The sequence below is a fragment of the Nycticebus coucang genome, chromosome 2 (genome assembly GCF_027406575.1).
Source record: "Nycticebus coucang isolate mNycCou1 chromosome 2, mNycCou1.pri, whole genome shotgun sequence".
NCBI lineage: Eukaryota > Metazoa > Chordata > Mammalia > Primates > Lorisidae > Nycticebus > Nycticebus coucang.
The window spans coordinates 106594661-106618902 of NC_069781.1; the positions used below are offsets into that span (position 1 = coordinate 106594661).

The 24242-nt window shown below is 35.3% G+C and overlaps 1 protein-coding gene across 1 annotated transcript in view; it reads left to right on the forward strand.

Annotated features, from left to right (window-relative positions):
* The window catches only part of LOC128576230 (contactin-associated protein-like 3), a 267292-nt gene extending 243773 nt beyond the window's left edge, over positions 1 to 23519 (forward strand). Inside the window, 7 exon segments of the mRNA XM_053578206.1 lie at positions 5776 to 6000; positions 7263 to 7396; positions 8542 to 8629; positions 13910 to 14140; positions 14347 to 14418; positions 19993 to 20098; positions 20100 to 23519. Of these exon segments, the coding sequence (XP_053434181.1) occupies positions 5776 to 6000; positions 7263 to 7396; positions 8542 to 8629; positions 13910 to 14140; positions 14347 to 14418; positions 19993 to 20098; positions 20100 to 20253 (1010 nt within the window). The 3' untranslated portion in view covers positions 20254 to 23519.
* Positions 23520 to 24242: the final 723 nt, after the last annotated feature.

Here is a 24242-nt window from a genome sequence, read left to right on the forward strand (position 1 = left end):
AAATAAGTGCCTTCTTCATATCTGAAGGAGAGTGACCATTTATACATGAACACAAATACTGATTTCTAAATAGTCCCCAGTCCAGTCCACATTTGCTAAGTGCAATTTAAATGTTATTTTGTAACCTAAGTTTATATTAGACATAGGCTTTGCTTTGTAGGTAAATGAAATGGCCCTCCATTGGCTATAGATTAAATTATATTAGATTATTTAATCTAATAAGAATGATATGGAGTTTAAGTGAATTCTTTATATTTTATGGAAATATAAAGTGGTATTCCAAGACAATAATCACCTCTGGACACCTTCCTTTTATTTGTATTTGGGTTCTGTGTGTATAGATGTGTGACTAAACACATTTTTGGAGTTAATCTTAAAATTAAAATGTCAACCGTTTATAAAATGTTTTAGGAGAAGCTGAAAAGCTTTTCATGTCTCAGAACACTATAGACATCACTTTGGATTAGCTTTGATTTTCTGGTAAACAATAAATAAATCTGAGAAAGATCTTCTACATAAGAGAAAATTGCTAAATTTTGATTTTGAAGAAGGGTTTGTCCTCAAATCATCTTTCCTGAATAAGTAGATCTATTTTATTCTTTTTACAAAGGAGGTAAACTCTAAATTAAAAAAAAACTTAGTACTCTGAAGACAATTCCAGAATGGCCACATAGGGAGCTCTGTAACCCTATCCCATGTCAAACAGATAAAACTGGCAAAAATTATTAAAAAGCCCCAACTATTTAGAGTCTCTAGAGTATGTTCTAAGGGAGCACATCAAATGAAGAAACATTTATTAGTCTTTGTAATAACATTAAGAGTTTGAGACATTAAGCCAAGACCCACTCCTGCTTATCCCCAGCACAGCAGGATGGAGACTCTATTTTATGTGAGTATAGCCAAGTAGCTAGAGGTCTCCTCTCTCCAGTTCCTACTCCAGAAATACCTTACCTCAAGATTGGGTGCCAGAATTACTCATCATCCCCAGCTTTGTGTGGCAGTTCTATCCAGACAGAAGCAGATGAGAAGTCTAAGGTTTCCTTTCTACACCAAGTCTTCATTTCCAGGACAGAAGTCCGGAGGTGTGGCAGCTTGAGAATACTGGGTCTCCATTGCCCTCACTCCAGCTTGCTTACAGTAAAGAAGGAAAGAGAGGCAAGCCAAGAGGTCGCCATACCCACCCCATGCCCTACTTGTAAGCAAAGCTTTCACTGCAAAGAAGTAGGTCAGTCTCCCTGCTCACAGCTGCAGAACAGTGAGGCAGAGGTTTGTCCATGGAGTAGAGGCAGGGCATAAAACATAGCACTTTTGTAGCCTTCTCCACACAAACTGAAGCCATTTGAAACAGAGACTTGATAAGTTCAAGCCTATTGTTGCTTTTGAAAACAGTGAAGAGTCCAGTGGTAAGCAATTTAAAAGGAGGTTAATAGCTCTAAGAGAGCAACAAGCTAAATCATAGACAAGTTAGAAGTTCGGCAGAAAAAAAGAACAGGAAATGAGACAGCTAAGAAGATTCCTTCTAGAGTCTGAACAAGTTTCAAAGGCTGCAATCAAGACTAACCCTGCAAAGGAGCCTGAATTTAATCATATCAGAGTATGGAGCAATTTATGCTCTGGAGCATTACTGAATACAGTAGAGCAAACAGCAGACTATATAAATGGAAGCTAATAACTAGGTGTACTACCAGTAGAGGCAGATGGGTTAACCTACATAACCTTTATTTCTTTACAAAAGGTAAAGAAAGAGACCCTTGTGAAAACAAGTGACTATGGTCAGGTCCAAGGATACACTCTGTGATGTGTGACATCAGAGACTATACACTTCAGGGGAAATAGATTTCATTGAAATAGTCCATCCAAGTCACCAAGCTAACAAAAAATCAACAGCAGCAGCCCTGGGGAGTCTCTATATTTAGAAGTTTTATAGTATATTATCTACAATGCCAATTTTTCAACCAAAATAAAAAATCATGGGACATGTATAAAAATAGGAGAATGTAATCCATACATGGGGAGGAGAGGAAACACACAAGAGAAACTTTGAGAAATTCCAGGTACCAGACTTAACAGGCAAAAATTGCAAAGCTGATGTTACAAATACATTTAAATAACTAAAAATAAACAGATTCTATGGATGGGATGTCTGTGTCCCACTCCAAATTCATATCTTGAAGCCCTGATCACCAACATGATGGATGATAGATGTAAAAATTAAGCAGCACTGATAAAGATAAATTTGCAGATAATTATAAAAGAAAGAATAATTATAAAAGAAAGTACGTGGCATATTTCTTATCCTTTCTGCGCTTAACTGATTTAAAAGCAATTGGTAAAACTACAAATGAATGAATATATATAGAGAGAGAAATAAAATATTTGTATTGCAGGACTTATAGAAATGCAATATATTTAAAAATAACAGGGCAGAGAAAAGGTCGAAGCAGAACTATAGTGAATTATGAAAATGACACCAGATGGTAACATAAATCTCAGGAATAAAGAAACAAGCTAGAAATGGTAAATAAGAGAGTTAATATCACAAATACATACTTGCTCTTTTTTTGTTTCTCAGATTTTTTAAAAGACATCAAATTATGTAAAATCATAATTATAACAATGCATGTTGGCTTTGGTATGTATAACAGCTCAAAATGATACCAAAGAAATAGAGCTTTATTGAAGTAACTTTTCTACATCTCACTTATTTTAAGTTGGTATAAACCCGAAGCAGATTCCACTAAGATATACATTATAAGCCCTAGAGCAATCACTAAAGAAAACAAAAAATTATGGTGAAGCATATTAAAAGGATTATATACCAAAACCTAGTAGGATTTAGTACGGGATTTCAAGGGTGGCTTAACATGTGATCATCAGTCAATATGTTATACAAAGTTTTTAAGATAAGAAGAAAAATACATGATTATCTTAATTGTTGCTGAAAAATGTAGCAAACTTCATGAGTTTAAAAAAACACTTAGTAAAGCAGAAATAGAAGGGAACTTCCTCAGTATGATAAAGGCCATATATGAAAACCTATAGCTTGCATAATATTTAATGGTAAAGTCTTCTTTCCTAAATCAGGAACGTAACAAACATGCCCAATCTCACCACTTTTATTGATAATAGTACTGGAAGTTCTAGTCAGAGCAATGAGGCAAATGATTTGAAAGTCCAGATATGTACTCTCACATGTACGGCCAATGGATTTCACAAGAGTGTCAAAATAATGCAATGGAGGAAAAGATAGTCTCTGGGACAACTGGATAGCCACACGTACATGTAAAAGACATTGGGTCTCTGACACATACACAAAAATGTACTCCAAATACATAAAAAACCTTGATGTAATAGCTAAAACTATAAAATCCTTAAAACATGAAAGAAAGAAATAAAGGATAAGATGGACGTCATCAAAATTAAAAACTTTTTTTTATTTTTTTGAGATAGAGTCTATGTCACACTGGGCAGACATCATAACTCTTAGCAATCTCAAACTCTTGAGTTCAAGAGATCCGCTTACCTTAGCCTCCCAAGTAGCTGAGACTACAGGCACCTGCCAACAGTCTCGCTGTTGCTCAGGCTGTTCTCCATCTCCTGAGCTCAAGCAATCCACCTTCCTCAGCCTCCCAAACTGCTAGGTTTACAGATATGGCCACCATGCCTGCCTCAAATTTAAAAATGTGTCATTCAAAGGGCTCACTTTCAAAAAAATGTAAACCAAAAATAAGAAAAGAAAATATTTAAAACTCATGTATTAAATATTGAGTTTAAAACTCATGTATCTTGGAAGGATCTAGTATTCAAGTTATTTGAAGAGCTCTTATAACTGAATAATAAAAAGACAGCTAAATTAAATAATGGTCAAGTAGATATTTTTTCAGAAAATATATACAAATGGCCAATAAACACATGAAAAGATGCTTTGTAACATTGTAGGATAATATTTAGAAATAAACATATCCTACATCAAGCACACAATGTGAACTCAGTGTGAATTTAAAATGACTTTCTATTCTTCCAGAGGCTTAAGGGACCTGGGCCCCCAGGGACACACGCAGAGTTAGCTTGCCTGGAGTTAAAAATTCCACAAGCCAATTCTCTGAAGCTGTGCGCCCTGTGAAGCCTGAGATCCAAAGGCATGCGGCCCTTCCTCAGAGATATCGGCCAGAGGGTTGACGTATGTTAACAACATATCATCAGAGGTCTATAGGTGCTCTGCCCTAAGGAAAGACACAGTTGTTACTTCATACTGAGTAAACTGAGTGAATGCTTGAAGATACTCTTCCATTAACTCTGTTCCCCTGTGGCTACTTTCTTCTTTGTGATCTTTATTTAGATACCTGCCCAGAGATTAGTCAGCATCTAGAAGAAGATGTTTACTGCAAAAGTGATTGTGTTGATATGGTAACAGGATATTTTCTTTCAAGTTAATTTCAGATAGGTAAAATGAGGTAATTGTGAAACTGACAGATGATAGATTAAGTGTGTACGTGACTAGAAAGGTATGAAATCAAAACCCTGAATAAAGAATTTTGCTAGACACCATCCCATACCTTGTAGTCTGTTTCTTGACTTAATAATTACAGGGGCGAGTTTATACCCACAGCAAAGCTGCTGTTCGTTTGTCTCCGGTCATGCAACATAACATTATCTAGTAGAGAAATTCAAGTCAAAGTTATGATGAAATGCTGCTTCATACCTCCTAGGATAGCTATAATCGAAAAGAAAGAAAATAACAAATATTGGTGAAGAGATGAGGCTCTTGAAACTCTCATAATTGCTATTGGAAATGTAAAATGATACAGCTATTTTGGAAAACATTTTGGCAGTTCCTCAAAATGTTAAAGATGGAGTTAACATAACTGAACAATTTCACTCCTGAGTACATATACCAAAAAGAAATGAAAATATGTATCCACACAAAAGTTTACTTATGAACATTGATAGCAGTCTTAATCATAACAGCCCAAACGTAGAAGCAACCCATATGTTTATCAGCTGATGAATAGATTAATAAAATGTGGCATATCCATGCAATGCAATATTATTTATCAATAAAAAATACTCATACATGCCACAACATGGTTGAACCTTGAAAATACTATACTAAATGACAGAAGCCACAGAAGACCACATGTTGTATTATCCCACTGATAAGAAATCCCCCAAATAGGAGTCCCTATAGAGACAAAAAATAGATTAGTAGTTTCCCAGCCTGAGATATTGGAGAGGAATAGAGAGGGACTGCTAATGGATATAAAATGGTATTTTTTTGAGAGATGAAAAGATGGGGAATGATGAAAATAATCTAAGGTTGCACAAGTTTGTGAATATACTAAAAGCATCAAATTTTATACTGTAATTGTATTATATGGCATATAGATTATATCTTAATAAGGATGTTTTAAAAATTAATATTTTGGGGGCAAAATGGAACCCAAAGATGACAGTGGTTACCTATAAATTATACATTTATGCTGGAGAATTAATTATATATAAATCCAAGGTGAAGCTAATTTGAAGAATTAAATGAAATTTCTATTAAATTTTATTCAACTCCAGGTTGTGAATATATTGGGATTTGTTACTTTTTCCTTCAAACTTTATTTTTCAAAACACTTTTAAAAACGTAAATAATTAAAGTAAGAAAGCATTCACTAATTATTTTATCTGCAGAGATATTTAAGGGTTGGATCCATTCTCTAAATGTACTTACAACAAAACCGTTGGACTTAGATTTTGTTAACTTAACAAATATATTTGTTGTTCCAGAGATTTCTGCATATTTTGAAACCGGCTCTTCAATGACCTATAATTTCCAAGAACCTTACGTCTTGAGTGAAAACTCCAGCTCCCTTGCTTCTTCATTACATAGGGATGTAACCTTGACTAGAGAAATGATCACACTGAGCTTCCAAACCACACAAACTCCAAGCTTATTGGTGTATGTGAGCTCTTTCTATGAGGAATACCTTTCAGTTATCCTCGCCAACAATGGTGAATATCTTTTGTGTAAAGAAAAAAAACCCTGAATTAGAAAAAAAAATTAGGACTATAATGACAGGTCTTTTCAGCATTCAGACTATAAAGAAAGAAAATTGTCTGCCCTCCATATCTTGTGGTTTTTCAATACAATCCATAATGGTTATCATAACAGCTAGCATTTTAAGATTAAATTAAGATGTTTTTCTCCCATTACAAATTTGATAATTTTACAGATTTGATATGAAATTACATATTTTATTATTGATAGTATGTTTTTATTACTGCATGATGATCAAGTTGTGATGATTTGAAATGAGATATCTGGATGTGTGACACATATCCTTGCTCATTCTAAGCAAAGTAGAGGAGTATTAATGTGGATGTTATAGTAAAACGGCATAAAAGCCAATTTCCATAAGCAACAGATAAATACAATTGCTCTTTATCTCATCAGTGTTGAGAAACCAGTTATATCACTTTTATATAAGAAGAAAATTAAAGTGATATTTTCTCAAACAGTGGCTTCTTGGGCATTGCCAGGCTTTCATAGTAGAACAGGAAGGCCAGCCTTTTAGTTTGCTAGGTAGTGAATCAGCACAAAAATTAAATTTCTGAAAAAATTCTACAAAATCTCTTACTAACAGGATCTTCATATAAGCTATAAGCAAGTCATGGGTAATTGGGTGCATCTATGTAGGAGTGCAGTGTGTGTTAGAAGATGTGGATACTTTAGAAACCTTGTCTCTTGACAAAACTTTTTCTCTTCCACAGTTTTTGATTATCGTGGAAGACTTTAGAAAAAAATTTTGCCTGTAAAAAAATTTTCAACTATGCATAAGTCAGTAATACATTAAAATAAATCCTACTAAAGAAGTCATAATTATATAAACTGAATGTTGATACAATATTGCATGGAGTTTCATTATTTCATAAAATAAATACCATAGTCATGATGAATTTAGATCTGAGTTCAGAGATTTTATATGTGTAATTTTAAGCCTTCTCGTTTAAGAAAGATTTGGGGAGACTGTTTATTATCAACACATTTGGTCTTGGCCTGAGTCCATTTGGTATAATTGGACTCAGAGTTTGGAACTGGATTAGCACTTAAGTAATACTATTGCAGAAAAGATGACTATTGGGTACATTCAAGTCTGTGCTAAACAGATTCAAAAGTGCCTTAATTAAATAATAATAAAAGTGGTCTAGAATCTGCAGTAAGAGTTTTGTAAAATGTCATTTTAATTTTAAATGCCATTTTTTTTTCTCTTTAGGGAGTTTGCAGATTAGGTACAAGCTAGACAGACATCAAGATCCTGATGCATTTAATTTTGATTTTAAAAACATGGCTGATGGGCACCTTCACCAGGTGAAGATTAGCAGAGAAGAAGCAGTGGTCACGGTAGAGGTAATGCAGCTACTTCAAATCAAAATATCTATTATTGTGCTTCTGAGAATGAGTTACATAATGCAAAAATATGATAAGAAACATTAATAAAAGAATAACTCAGCCAAGTGCAGTGGCTCACACCTATAATCATAACACCCTGGGAGGCAGGAGAATCTCTTAAGCTTAGGAGTTTGAGACCAGACTGAAAAAGATCAAGACCCCATCTCTACTAAAAATAGAAAAAATTAGCCCATTGTTGTTGTGGGTTCCTGTATTTCTAGCTATTTGGGAGGCTGAGGCAGAAGGATCGCTTGAACCCAAGAGTTTGGAGTTGGTATGCGGTAGACTGACATCACAGCACTCTAGCCTGGGCAACAGAGTGAGACTTTGTCTCAAAAAAATGAAAAAAACAAAACAACTCCATTCAGTGTTACTCCTCCATAAGTCAATGGTGGGAGTCAAATACAGCAAGGAGTTGGGAAAGCAGAAATGGTTGTTAATCCTGCTTTGTTTCATTAAGCAATATCATTCTATCAAAGTTATTATTAATTTTTTACCATTTAAAATATCAAAATGTCCTTAGATGTTTTACTTTACTCAGTAGGGAAATGTTCTCTAGTTTATCACGATGACTGCTGATGGAATCTGTTCATCGACATTTCAGTGAAAACCTGCCCCTTTCTGATTATAAAACAACAAATACTACAGCAATTCAAACACAGATTAAAAAGTACACAAGATAGTCATTGAAAAGAAAATAAAACTGAGTAAGAATAAAGTGAATTACACATTGTCAGTGGCATTTGAAGGAAAATGTACTTTAAATCTATACATAGAACAATTATTATTGCCTTTATATGTCAAATGTTCTCCACAGAATAAATAAGCTTTTAAGTTTAAAATAGCTGATTCCATCTTTTTTTTTTTTTTTTTTTTGTGGATTCCACCAGTTACACAGTCTTCCATTATAGGGAGTAGATAGTGGATGGAATGGTAGCATCATAGGAACTGTTTATAAAATACCTTCCTCTTCTGTTTCTTGAACTTTCTAGTGGCACTTACAAGTGATTTATTTTTATCTATTTTTGTCCTGGTCTCTTTGCTTCCTTATTATTAAAATTGCACTCCCTTTTGCTGTTTGCTTCTCATGGGACATCTAATAGGTTAACCAGAGTGCAAAGAAACAAGTCATCTTGTCCTCAGGGACGGAATTCAACGCTGTCAAATCCCTCATATTGGGAAAGTTTTTAGGTAAGTGGAAGAAACAGCTTTTACAAAAAAAAAAAAAAAAAAAGATCCTAAGTGTCATGTCACAAATTCTAAAAGCATTCATCATGCTGAAAGAAGCTTGTCTTACTTGAATAATAATTTCCCAGTGAGTGACAATCATGATGCAAACAGTACTCTTGCCTGAGTGTACATATAATCACGAGTAAGTGCTGCCTATGAGGTGTGCAAGTTCTTGGAAAAATACTTCCATACTTAACCTCTCACTTAGCAATCATGTATAATGGATCATGATATTTTTATAACACTGCTTGAAAAGTGAAATGTTATCAAAGCAGACACAAAGTTCACAGATTATGCATTAATCAGCATCAACTCAAGACCTCCATTCAATGATAAAACTTGGTTTGAGTTGAAGACAAGAGGAAAAAACGTTTATTTTCTTTCAGCAGAAGAATACAGTTGTAACTCTGTCCTGAGGCCAGCTTTGTCTGTTGTTTCTGTCCTTTTTGACTTCAGTATCTGACAGGAGAAGTGAGGCATGTTCATAAGTATTTATCACACAAGGTAAAAGATTACAGTAATTGTCCAACATATGTACAAGGAAGCATTGTTAAAACCATAGCTTACCTTTAAACTTACTATCATAGTAATTAAGGAACATAATTTTTAAAGATTATGTAAATCAATTAAGAAAATGAACTATAATATATATAATATGAAAAAGATCAAACAGAATAATATTCACTATATGCATTTTTTTTCTTCCAAGTAAGTGCGTACATAGGGTTGATGATGTTAATATCTTTATTCGAGAATGGTATATTCATTGAAATTCTACAAATTTGAATAATGTGATAAATTCATTAAATATTTTTCAAACTTTTCTAATCATAATTAATGCAGGAGAAATACTCTACAAATAAGAATAATGTCACAAAGCCTTTAACTTGCTGTTAGGTAGCGATAAGAAGAGAGAGGGTCCAATGATAGGAGTTCTTTGCCCATAGTAAGAGAACAAACTGACCAGAGGCATTTTTCAGGAAGAAAAACACAACATGTCAAGAAGGCTTCCAAAGACTGAGCAGGTGTTAGTTCTAAAAAAAATTGGTCTTGTGTGGCAGAAAGGCCACAAAGTGGACATATGGCCAAGACCACCATAAGTGGTCTTTGGAGCATGCATACAAATAAGGGGACAGTATCTTTAAGTGATTCATTGTCATTAATTGAGTAGTGAATACAGCTGTTTCATGATAGTTTAGGTCACAGTATTTGTAAAAATTGCCTTAAAAATAAGGTAGGACTCACCTTTCCAAGAAACATTATGAATATTTTACACATCCCACCCCACTTAACAGAGAATTAGGAAATGGTATAAACTGGAAAAATTTTATTAAACCCAGGGTGTTTTCCACATGAGGAGGTAGACACTTTACCTTTTCCTTCTCTGGAATGTAGTATTCTTTAATAAACTTTGGACTTTTGTCTGCTTGTAAAAAAAAAAAAAAAAAGAATGTTATATTTAAAGGCATACAATTTACGGTATTAAAAAATAAGTTCAAATTTAGCAATGATGTATATAGTCAGAAGCAACCAATCTCAGAAAGTTATATTTATTTTGCCTGTGACAGAAAATAATCAACTGTGTACTGTGAACTATAATAAAATCTGTAGTCCCTCGGCTGACTGATGAGCCAAGGGTACTCCAGAAATAACCCAAAGCCGAATTGCTCACAATGAGAAAGGAGGTCAGACATGTCCCCTTTCCTTTTGGGAGAACAGTTTACTTTCGTCATCAGTTTACTTAATAAATCATTAGGGTCTATGTCCAGGGGCTTATCCCTGTTTAACGGACTTGCTTATTTTAAAACATTACAAGCCTTTAGACAAAGCTTCATTTCTTTAACCAATTACATATCAAGGAACCTTTAGTCCTATCTATAGCCTGTAATTCCTTCCCCCTTTGAGATGTCCTGTCTTTTCATGCCAAGCCAGTGGATGCCATCCTTGCATTGATTTATGAGATTATGTGTAATTCCTGATTCCATGAAATGTATAAAATCAAACTGTAACATAGCTACAGTGAGAGCACTTGCTCAAAGCTTCATGGATGTGGCTTTCCAGGCAATGGTCACACATATTTGGCTCTGAATAAACCTCTTTAAATTATTGTACAGAGTTTTGGTTCTTTTGCATTGACTTTTGCATAGAACTATTCATGTTTTGGACAGCAGATCTTTTGATGCTTTCAGATCATTTAATAATTAAACCAAGACAATTTTATATTTAAGTTTGAAGTTGTATAAGAAGTGTTCTCTTTAACTTATGATAAATGGACCAACAAGTTAGCTAATAGAGAAGACACTAATTTTCCAGAGAAAGTCACTCAAAACTCTCTCTGTTAAGGTATCAACGTGTTTCTCATTAGTCCCCGTGAATCACTGGTTTATCCATTTGTTCAAAAATATTGATGAGCAGCTACTCTGAACAACTTAGTAAGCCTTGAGGAAACCTCTGAACAAGAGAGACATAACGCCCATCCTTAGTAAGTTCATATGTTAAGAGGGAACATAGCCTAGTATATGATTAATTCTAATAAAATAATACTCATATCCAATCTAATTTATTATGTCCCTTAACATGTCTTTGAAGAAAATGGCCCAGCATCATCATAATTAAGCTGCTGTTACTCTCTTGCTATTTCTGAGTAAACTTAACAAAGACCATTCAAACTGGTTATCACAAGATCAATTCAGAGTATACCTATTTAAATGTAAATACTTTAGATTTCTAGTTTTCTACCTACCCTTGAATTTTATCTGAGATGTAGTCTTAAAAAATGTGAAAACTTAAAATGCTATAATTCAATAAGTGTGAACAATCATTTTGTAAATGGCCCCCATTGAACAAATTATAAGGATTCCCACATAATTCTTTCCCTTAGCTAACTACTACTAGACCTTTTAAGATACTTCCCAGAAATTATGGATATTCTCTAAGACAAAGGTCTTGAGATTCCATAGACCCCTGTATAAGAGTCTTGTTGCCAAAAACAATCATCCCCCGTGACCTGCCCAGGGCACACCGGGGCAAAAGCCCATGATCTCCCTTAATCTGGGAGATGGATTTGAGGCAACATCTCCCATTCTCCTGGAAAAACATATTAAAAAATTCCTTTCTTCTTTGGTAATCTTCATTATCTCAATAATTGGATTTTTGTGTGATGAGCAATTGGACCTAGACCAAACCCCCCTTGCAGTTTCAACAACAATTTTGTTGTTTTATTTTTCCAGCTACTTTGGTATTCTTTTTATACTTATTGATATTCTTTTGATTTTGCTGTGTGTGTTTAAACATTACCTTAAATATGTGTGTATTTTATGTATATATATGTACGTATATATACATACACACACACAAACAAAAGCGAAAGTACAAAAGCTGAAGATATGTCTTTTTGTTTGCTCCAGAAAAAAAAATTTTTTTTAAGGCTGTAAATAGTTATACACTAATATACCTGCTCTTATAAACCATATGAGGTCTGTATACTGGGCAGAGGAAAATGCACTAAAGAATTGTATTCAAATAGAGCTCTCTCTATGATGATCCTAAATATTTTTGGCAATCATAAATATTTCTGGAAATTGCCTTTTGAATTCTGGAAGGAGATGTCACTAAATCATATAGTTTTAACACTTAAAACTCAATTGACCTACATATTTTACATTACTTTTATGATATAGTATTTGTCTCATTTAAAAGGGATGTTATATGTGGCTTCTGGGATTTGGGATTTGGATTTTACCTGATTTATAAGGTAATAATAAGTTAAACAAGACTATAACTGTTTTGTTAATGCTGGTGTACAACATAAGACTCCTGGTACAGAGGCAAAGAACTCTATCATTCAAGGTGCAGCAGGCCTCATGCACATCAGCATGTTTGCATTGCTTTCCTTTGGCCCTCAAGTTCTAGGTGTCAATGCTAAGGGCCCAGGAGAATACTGCACCTGCAGTGGGTTTGCATTGCAGTTGAGGAACACTGAGCTTGAGGAATGCACTGATTTAGTAACAAGCCTATTCTTTGTCTTGGAGGCAGACATGATCTCATTCCTCAAGGTTGCTTCCTTCAGACACAACCTTGAGGGAAGGCCTGGGTGAAGTATTGTCAGGGGCTTGCGTTTCTTGGCAAACCTAGCAAAACATGTAAACACACAGAGTGAATGGTGCATTGCCTTTCCCAACATTATAGAAACAAAACAAAACAAAACAAAAAAAGTCTAAAAAAATCAAGAAGATATAAGATTTAGTGTTTTGTTTTTTTCCAAGAAATCAACAATTGATTTTATCAATTAATGCCTCTTCATCTACAAAGTGAAGAAGCTGGGTTAAATTATTTCTAAGATTCCCTTTAGTAGAAAATTCTAAGATTTTCTAACTTGATTCATTAACCAGGATTCAGTGGGAATCACCAATGTCTTAAGGTCTTTGAATTTATGTCAGCCAGACCAATGCAATCTAATAGAATTTTCTATGATGATAAAATTGTTCTATGTTTGTGCTGTCTCATGTAGTAGTCCCCAGACATACTTGAAATAAGTGTGTTTTGAAGCACCGTAAATGTGGATAGAGCGAACTGAAGGGCTGAAGTTTTTTTTTTATTTAATTTTAACTGATTTCAATTCCAGTGGTCACATATAGCTGAGTATCCACCATAGCGCACAGTGTAAAAGACTATATACTTGTCTAGTTATTTCCTTCTTCAGTTTAACCAAGTGACACCCTTCTGTGAGGTCAGATGTCTGTTTATTTAGGGAAGTGGAACTCTCAAACTCACTAAAGGAAAAAGAGGAAAAAAGGAAGGAAACTAATCAAAGCAGAAAAAGGATGAAAAGATAAAACGTCTATGTAAAATAAATAATGTAAGATAAAAAGAATAAAACTGGTATAGCAGTTGCTACTCTAGGGCGGCGCCTGTGGCTCAAGGAGTAGGGCGCCAGTTCCATATGCCAGAGGTGGCAGGTTCAAACCCAGCCCTGGCCAAAAAAAAAAAAAAAAAAAAAAAAAGCCACTATCAGCAGTTGCTACTCTAAATGTGAATGGACTAAATTCTGTCAGGTTTAAACCTTGTAATGGAAATAGCTGCCAAAAGATAAAGGCTCTGGTTGTCCTCCCCTAGGTATGAAAGAACAAAAGATTGAAAGGGACTTTCCAGTTGGTCGCTGCTGCACCAGTGCAGGTGCACCTGTGCCCCCTGCCCTTCCCTCTGTGTCCTGATGGTATGTCCTGTTTCTTCTGCTTGCAGAACTCCTAAGCGTGGACCCAGACACACGGCAGGCAGCGGCGCGTGGCTTCACCGGCTGCCTCTCTGCTGTGCGGTTTGGCCATGCGGCTCCCCTGAAGGCAGCGCTGCACCCGGGCGGCCCAGCCAAGGTCATTATCCGTGGCCATGTGGCCGCTGGCTCAGGCTGCGCAGTAGGGGCGGGGCCTGGCTCCTCAGCACGGGAACTGGCTCCCCGGCTCACAGGAGGCGCAGGTGTGTGGACCCTCCAACAGTGGCTCGCTCAGAAATTCTGAACTTCTTTCAAAAGTGTGTGAATTTCTCAAAAGTCTTATTTTCTTGCCTCCATCATTAAAAAGAAAATTGCTGTGTGTTTTCTAAATTGACAAAATTTTCACGTGTAGATTGTGGAATGATTGAATGAAGCTAACAACACATCCTCCACCCTTTTTCAATCATAGGTCGTTCTGGACCAACAGATGAGGGAGAGCCCTTACTTAACACAGAGGGAAGTGACTCTGCTGTCATCGGAGGTAAAAAGGGCTTGGATGAGCTGGTCGTTGGCATTATTATCTCTTTTGACAGTGAAATAGTGTACTCAGAAAACATGCCTAAGAATCAACAGTCAATGGTGAGGTCAGAGGAGTGCTGTATATTGTGTTGGTTCTCTGAGTTATCATTTACTGATTTCATCTTTTCTGGAAATAGTGTGTAAGAATTTAATTGAAACATAATTTTTAAAGAACAATTGGCAAAACTAATAAAGACAAGTTTTAAATTCAAATAGCTGTATTGCCTAGGACCTATGAGATACTTAGAAAGGAAACTAATGTCTCTTTGGACAGAGCTACAAATAATTGTGTCAAAACAATGGAAACTTAAGTAAGCTAATTATCCCAGCAAGTACTTTATAGAAAACAGAAATTTTCATGGTTTAGTTGCTTCCTCTAACAATATTTCACTTATTTAGAAAATGTTTTTAAATACACATAACATTATTTAAAGTGAATTGAAGTGTATAGTTCAGTGGTATTAAGTACTTTAACAATGTTGTGCAGCAACAGCTGCCATAAATTTCGCTTTTAATCATACTTTAGAAAGAATTATTCTAATAGGCTGGGTGTTTTGTGATTATTACTATTATTATTGTTTTTTTGAGACAGAGTCTCACTTTGTCACTCCGGTAGAGTGCCATGGTGTCACAGCAACCTCAAACCCTTGGGCACAAGTGATTCTCTTGCCTCAGCCTCCCAAGTAGCTGGGACTATAAGCACCCACCATAATGCGCAGCTATTTGTTTTTAGAGATGAGGTCTCAGTCTAGATCAGGCTGGTCTTGACCTCATAAGCTCAGGCGATCCTTCTACCTTGGCCTCCCAGCATGCTGGTATTACAGGTGTGAGCCACCATGCCTGGTTGTTTTGTGATTATTTTTAATTATCACAAGAAATCACAAGAAGAAAAGTAAAATTAAACACAATTTAAATATAACTTCTTGGCAATGAAAATAGTGTTTTTTCTGAAATATAGTTTATCCAGAAATGGTGTAAAAAAATAAGCATTTACTTTTCCTCATTAATTAATGAATTATTGAAATGTCATAGGGCGGCGCCTGTGGCTCAGTGAGTAGGGCGCCGGCCCCATATGCCGAGGGTGGCGGGTTCAAACCCAGCCCCAGCCAAACTGCAACAAAAAAAAAATAGCCGGGCGTTGTGGCGGGCGCCTGTAGTCCCAGCTGCTCGGGAGGCTGAGGCAAGAGAATCGCGTAAGCCCAAGAGTTAGAGGTTGCTGTGAGCCGTGTGACGCCACGGCACTCTACCCGAGGGCAGTACAGTGAGACTCTGTCTCTACAAAAAAAAAAAAAAAAGAAATGTCATGTGGTTTCTTACTCTGCACAACCTCTACCACACATACAAAGTAAGCTGTTTTTTTTTTTTTTCTTCAAAATGGTAGGAAACAATTCAGACATTATAAGGTTCTGAATAAATTTCAGTTGAGGATATTAATATTTCCATGGCCATGTCAATTTTTTTACTCTTTTAAATAAATAAGGTAATAATTAAGAATATATGACCTGATGAACAAAAATTGGCACATTTAATGATGTCAATATTTTAGAATCTGTTCAATAATGTATATTTTAAATCAAATCCAATTCTAAAGCAATCTTGATTTTTTAAGAGAAAAACTTTTCATTGCAATGCAAAAGCAATTTCAGTACCCTCAACTTTTTCAGAGTAGGTTTACAAGTCTTACAAATATTTGCACAATGTCAGATGAGTGCCAGCCTTCAGTGAGCAAAGGTAATAGGCAAGTTAATAACAGAACAAAAGCACTTATCTTTGGAATTTTGTTATTTTTGGTCAAATATCACTGGCAAGGTTTACTGAGTAAATGTCAGAATGTGATGCTGTTAAAACAGTAAGTCTTACCAGTGTTCTATTTCCCTGTGAAATTCTTTGTTTCTCAAGAAGGAGACGGAAAGGAGTGTGTAGAAGGCTCCTCCCAGGCCACCACAAAGGCAGTTTGTGTTTTCTAATAGATACTACGGAGATATAAATTAATTTCTTTGTGAATTTTCTTAAATTTATGATATGGGCTACGAAAGCCTCAGGGAGGAAAACGTAAATTCTCCTCAACCCTTCTAAATTCATAGTTGAGATAGATTAACAAGAGAAAAACAAGCAAGTTTATTAATGTGTGCAGTACACAACATGTGGGAGAAACCTTGGTGAGAGGTAAAGCAAAGCAGTGGCTTAGATCTCTGGCATATACAGCGATGTCTTCAGCAAAGAACCATACATTTATAGAGAAATGACAGGACAATAGAAAGCAGTTTTAGGTTTCCAAAGGCAAGAAACTGTAGGAAGGTAAATATAGGGTAAGAAACTGATGGAATAATGTTTGTTTGCAGATTCCTCTCCTGCCATGGCTGGCTGATAACAGTTATCTCCACCGGGGGAAATTATTTTCTGTCCTTAGGTGGAAAAGGAGGGTGATGGAAGGATTGAGGGAGCTCTTTTTCCATTTACTTCTCAATTGCCTTTAGCTCAAAAATATTTATGTCAAAAAGTTTATTGGGGGGTGACATATTTTGGCTTCCTTCAGAAGCTTCTCCTTTTACATTTTCATTTGCTTTAGCACAGCTTAGACTTTTATTCTTCACTAAATGTAATTGCTTCAGCTAGCAGCTTTCTGGGGCATGGCTTCCTGCTTTAGCACCCTGGCTGTGAACTAAAGCTGAAAACAATTTATAAAGGTCTCCTACTCAGGCTGGTTACTCAGGTATCAAGATTCATCATTTTTTTGTGCATCAAGGTTTGAGAATCACAGGCATAGTTAATGGTGTCAGTATTTTTGAACATTTATACCTGGCTCTTTCAAATAATCCACATTCCATACAAATAAACTTAATAAATATGCCTATAATAGTGGTGGTAATAGAGACTGATTTACATATATGTTAGACAACTACATTTCAAAAGTATCATCATAAAGATATATTTTTTAATTTTCATAAAAACATATGCAAAGATTTCATTAAAATGTATGCATTGCATTGTACTAACAGTATCGTTTAATGATTTATGATGCTGCTGAACACTATATACTTCCCACTTGTTAACTGGATGTGTTGGTGACTTATGTTTTTTCTGCTAATGACTAAAACCCGAAGTCTGTAAAATAATTTAAATAGGTTTATTCTAAGCCAAACATGAGTGACCAATGACCTGAGAAGCCATATCCAGGCAGTCTTGAGTAAGGCTGTTGGGTTACAGTTTGACTTTATGTATCAACTGCATGTAAAATTGTAAATCAGTACATGGAAGGTATGTGTTGGTTTGACCCCCAAAGCAAAAAGTGGTAAGGAGGCAGGGCTTCAGGTTATAGGTAGATTCTTTGATTTGTAATTGTTTAAAATGAAGCTTTTCCTATAGACTTAGTAGAAAAGAATGCTTGAGTTAAGATAAGGGGGATCTATTAATCAGAGAGCAAGCTAAAACATACCCCAAGTGATCTGTTAAGCAAAACGATGGCTTATAGGCATGATTTAAAATTTGCCTTGCATGGCCTTGGGTCCAGTTTGCAGTTAGTCTAAACTCCTGAAGGAGGGCTTATAAGGTATGTCTTACCTCCCTTCCCCTTCCCCTTAAGAACTCTGTCTTAAGGTTTTTCTAAGATTCTCTTAGTCAAGTGGGGGTCCATTTGTAACCAGAAGTTTGCACTTGTCCCCAGCCCCAATTAGTAAGAACAAAGAATGAGGACAATTGGTTTGAAGAAAAGTTTTTTTAATTTTCTGGCAAAAGAAGAGGGCAGTGGCCTAACTCCTCAAAGATCACCACCCCACCTTTAATCAGAAATACAGGTGTTTTTAAAAGGAGTGTGTGTTTGTGGGGGGGGGGTCTGACAGCAGGGCTCAAGCCTGCTGGACCAGTGTCACATGTTGTGGCTTCAAGACAATCCTGTTTTTAAATAATAGAGAACAAACAGCAAAGAACATTTTTCTGCCCCTTTGATCATTGGCCTCAGAATGGAATGCAAATTTTAATTCCCCCAAAAGAGTAAGGGGTGGGGGTTTAAAGAGACAATTCATTGAAACATTGCTCTTTTTCAGAACTTTGCCTCTGTTACACATTCAATCAGTGGGAGGCTTAGAATTTTATTTTCAGTTCACAGTGCTTTCAAATCTGAAAGTGTTAGCTGGAATCCCTTTACCACATTCCCTTAGGGAAAAAGCCTCACTCAGCCATATCTAAAACTTATAGTAACGCAGAATTATATAAAATGTTATAAAATCACTTGCCATTAGCATTCCTGAGTGTTAATGTTTCCAATTTATGATATAGTACATGGTAGTTTTATTTTAACCTAACTCATTAAGCAATGATACCTGGGTAGGAGATGCAAAAAACTTCCTCTTCACCGTCTGAAGTTTCACTGAAAAATCAGCTCACAAGAGGAGATCAGTAATGTTAATGACAGTTCAGTACTTGTCCTGGAGGCCAAATCAGTGAGAAGGAAGGAGGACAAGTGATTTAAGGAAAAAGAAAGGGAAGTGTATTAATTTGCTGGCAAATGGGGAGATTGGCCGGCTAACATCTCAAAAAAATACCATCCATCTTTAAGCAAAAATATAGGGCTTTTTAAGGAGGGTTTTTCAAAAGTTGGGCTCATTTCTTTGTAACCATTGTCACATGTTGTAACTTCGGGCAATTGTTTGCTTCGATGAAGTTGGTGGTTTGGGTCTAACTTAACTCCAGTGAAGGGGGTCCTGTGACCTCTGGACAATTGTGTTAAGCCATCTGTGATTTAAGATTCTAGAAAATAAAGAACAAAAAATATTTTTCTTCCCTTCATTCCCTCTAGCAGGAATGCAGTTTTTAATTTCCAAAAAGGGTAGGTGATTTTAAAGTGATGACTTATAGTACATGTTGCCCCTTTCAGACTTTTAGCTCTGTAACCATAAAAGAAAAGGCAAGCATAGGTGGCACTTGTGGCTCAAAGCAGTAGGGCGCCAACACCATATACCACAAGTGGTGGGTTCAAACCCAGCCCTGGCCAAAAACTACAAAAAAAGAATAAAGAAAAAACAAACAAAATTATTAATGTGCATGTGGGGGAGAACCACAAATAACTTACCTCCCCAGTGGGGTTCGGAAACTTGTATATAATCTCGATGTTACAGAAAGAATGGGGACTTGACTACTACTGGCTGACCAGGTTGTGGAAGAAAAGGTATGACTAGCATCGGAGGTCTTGTTAAGTAGATGAAACCTCACAGGTAGCAGCCCTCAGAGTGAACAGATGGTAAATATTTCTTTCAGACGCTTAAAGGTGTCAGACTCTCAGATAAAACTGAGTATTTCCTACATTCAGACAAGCCTGGCTGTATCAGTGCAGATTTTCTCTAAAGATGCAACTCTCCCCTGCACAAGAAAGCTTTGCAGGGCTAAATTTTGTGTAGGCCTTCTGAACACATACTTCAAAATATGTGAAAGAAGTATATTTTAGGGTAAAACATTTGTGTTTCCTTCATCTAGAGCCTCTGTTTGGGGCAAAAATCACCATTTCTATTCTGAGGTCATCTTTCTTTTCTTCCTTCTCTAGGTGTCATAGCAGTTGTGATATTTATTTTGCTCTGCATCACTGCCATAGCCGTACACATTTATCAACAGAGAAAGTTGTGCAAAGAAAATGAGTCAAAAATCTCTAAAAGTGAAGAATGCTAACGTGGCTCTACAAAGTGACCTTGATGTGCAGAACACAATCAATGAAGGCCAGAGAGTGTCCTGTGATTGGCAGCTGTGGCTTCATCTATCACATGACTACTTGACTTCTCTGCTCTTGTCATCAGAAAACACATGGTGAACACAGTGCAGGCAGCTGGCTGGGGACACACTGCAGCCTCTGAGCGCTCTGGAAGGCTCGTTCCCCCTCAGCCAAACTTCCTCCTCTGTCAGTTTAGGAACCATGAATGAGGGAAGGTTATTCATCCCTGTTGGGTAGCTCTCCCTTTTCAAATGCTTTTTTCCAAAACTGGTTTAATTTGTGTAATAATCGTGGATTTTAGATGAGAAAATGGCTACAAAGCTTTGGTTACTTTCTTTAAAAATGTGACAGAACTTTTCTCCAGATGTAAAAAACAAAATTGCACTCTGATGTTTTTTGTTACTTGGAAAACTTATCTGGGATCCCTTTGTTGGTCCTGTGCTGATAAAACTGGAAATGGTCCTTAGGTCACCTTTGCTGGCATTTCCATCGTCCTGAAATCCAGAGCCAAGTAGCCTACCAAAAATGTACAGCCCTTTTTTCCCCCCGTCTGATGGTCAGTGCAGTGCAGTGCAGTAGAAGCCTGAAAATATTCCTGTTATTTTTGGTGTATTGCTTTTTCTAATTGACTATTTTTAATCATTTTGATAAATCTTAATGTTGAAATTGATATTGAATGTTAGCTATTTAATTTTGTAATGGAACAGAAAATTGATAGGTAACAAAGTGCATAGAGGATGTCAATTTAAGATAGTCTGCCTATTTTTCTTTGTAATTTGTAATTACACTTTTTTTAAATTGTGATTATATCTTTAACTAAATTTACAACCAGATATAAACACTGCTTCTTACACTGAAAGAGTTATCCTTTGTTTATAGTATATACCTAAACTTATTTCCCCCAAATATTGAGAGATTATGTTGGTTGTTCTTTATTATTCCATATTTCTCTTTTCTAAAGGTTGTTACTAATTTGCCTTTGATTTCCTGGGACTATGTCATGTTGTACAGAGCCTCTTTTCAGTTTTTTAAGGAAAATTAGCATAAAGAGAAAAGCTCTAATTTCTTTTCCAAATTTTGAACTGCTCTAGGCATAAATATCATTGTGTGTTATCTTCTCAAATAATTGCTTTTAGAATTTAAACTGAAGGCTGCTCACTCTAAGGAAAGGCAGCATTCAAATGATCTGTTTTAAATCTGCCCTTACAGCTTTATGAGCATGAGGGCCAAATTCTCATAGATTACCCAAAATTGAATATATGCTATTAACTGGAACATGTCTCATTAAGGTTTATACACATACTAAGGTAGCAGAGGAGTGGAATTAACTTGATGGGGACAGTTCCAGGAGCTAATATTGATGCAGTGGTTATTTGATAATTGTGGGAAACCACAATTTAGATTCAACAAGCCAATTATATAAAAACAGTGAAACAACACTCTTCCTATTCCAGACACCACCTACCTGCCAAGGACTAATTAGATCAGATCATGTAGTTCGTCCACATTAGGGCAAATTGGAAATATATCAATTCTGCATTATTATTACATAACTGAATTTTCATTTTCCCATTTGTGTTATTTTTTAAAGAATGAATATGGATACTCTGTCTTAAGTCTGCTCTCAACAAATGATCTTTTCTCAGAATACTACATCTCTCTTGATGTTCCTTTAAGTGAATGATGAAAGATCTTCTATTTCTACTGTATTACTCTCTTCAAATAGCAATATATGAAGGATACATCTTGACAAATGGTGTACAATTTTTTTTTTCTTGAAGGCTTGTCCAGGATGGGGAAGGTCTTTTATTAGTGAATGTAAACATCATGTAATCATTAAAACTTTTAAAAACGTTTATTTTATTCTGCAGAAGATTTTGATAGCTGGAATTTTATAGGATTATAGAGAATCACACACTACAGTCCACTGCTCTATGTACTTTTTACAAGACAGCAAAACAGATGCACCAGATTGTACTGAAACATCATCCACTGTCACTCTTCTTTTACTGATCTTCTGACTTTACCTTCTTATTGGAAAATAAATTAATTTTTGAAATAAAATAAGGAAAATATTTTAAGGAAATTTTTGTGTAGAATTTAAATTGTCAAATATGTGCTTTTCCCTAATTTATACAAAACAAGTATAGGTAAGTGCATTCTGTGAATTTGTGCATTACCCAACCCTCCTTGGTATATTTCAAGATTATTAAGGTTTCTTAACTTTTTTATGATCTGATATTTATCATCTGCAAAGTTTTACTTTTAAATTATTAAACACAAAGTGAAGGAAAAAGAGATAAATCTTTATTGGTTGCAAGAAATAAAATATCTATTAATGTATATATTTAAGCTTTTGCTAGAAAGCAACCACTTAACAAACAACTTATTAAAATCTAGATTAAATACTTTTTATTAGTGCAGAGAACTTAGTCACTGAACATTCTTTAGATACATAGATGCAAGTTGCAAGTAGCACCCTTCTATAAAATAAAAATACACTATTTTACAAAATTTGGTTTTCAAATTAGAAAAATAAAACAATGTAAAATTAACATTCTTTGTGAATGCTAAAATTTCTGATTTTTAAGAACTTTCAAAATTCTAATATTAAAAATAGATTGGTTAATAGGACATTGAAGGCATTTCTCTATAAAGTGGTGACATTGGTGAATGGTATTATCTTGATACTACATTCCAAATTCACATTAGGAAATCACTCTAAATCTTTATAATTTCCTATGAGTTATTATTTCAAGCAAAAAACATGTTTTGATAGTAGCTGATTCTTATATATGAGCTATTCTGCTCCATGACTCTATCACTGTGAAGGATCATAGTAAAGTTAAAATATTTCCATTCAACCTATGTGACCCTTCCTAGTAACAGAAACACAGGGTAGGAGAGGATATGTTTACCTCATCTATCAGTCATATAAGATGAGGAAACAAAAATAAGGATATGAGAATTGACTTCTTCCAGGAGACAATAAGTTATCATGCTTGGACTAAACTCCTAACACTTTTCTCTCTTAACCTCCCTTTGAAGAGAAACCCACCCTTGCAGATCTACCTTCCCATTATTATTTAGCAGAGTGAAAAAAACATATTAGGCTTATTGATACTCCATCTGCCAAGATTGACCAATAGTTCTGGATCTTTGTTCACATCTTCTCTGAAAGAATGTTTCAGAGAAAATTGATTAATTTTGATGGGTTTTTTCTTTAATAAGATATTACTTTCATCAGGTACAACTAGAAAGTAAACAAATGCCCCATTTCCTTAGGTTATTCTGGAATTCATAATATAAGCAACACAAATGGATTATTAAGATATTCTTGAAGTTGGAGAAGAATAAAATGGACCCATTTTAAATCAAAACATGATTAGTGTGTTGTTTAACTTATTACCTCATTGGCCAATTTTGAGGCAGGTGGAGAATATTTATAAACACTGCTTTGGCAACTAAGGTCTTCAAAGATAGGTTCTTTAAAGAAAGAATGAGTTTTGTGTTAAAAAAATAAAAAAAACTACTTCAAAGAATCAGAGTTTTTCTACTTTTGAAGATACTAAATATTGACTGTGACCCTTTCCTCATCCTTCATGTTGCTCCTAATGCACGCAGCTCAAGCTAAGCTCATTGCCAATGTGTTGTGAGGACAACCACTAATATTTAATTTCTTAAGTTGGTACACTTGAGTACAAATGTGGATAGGGTTTAAGAAGGTTAGCTAAAATTGCTAACTACTAAGACTAGTAGCAGAATTTATTATGCATTAATCATATGGTCGGGAAAATAAGCTAAGGACCTACTTGCTATAGTAATTTTTTTTTTAATTACTGATGACATAGTTTTTGCCCATAAACTGTATTTTTGCATTTTATTGTATCATTTTTTTAAATTTGAGGTTCACAATGTGTCATTTGCTCTGTGAATAAAAAGGTCTCTATAGTCACGAGACTAACTTTTAGTTTCTTCAGTATGAAAATTTATAATTTAGCAAGCTCGTAAAGGTACTTAAGCATTTAAGAAAGCTCTTAAAATAGAAACCATATGATTGAATAGGCACTTTAGATAACTAATACCAC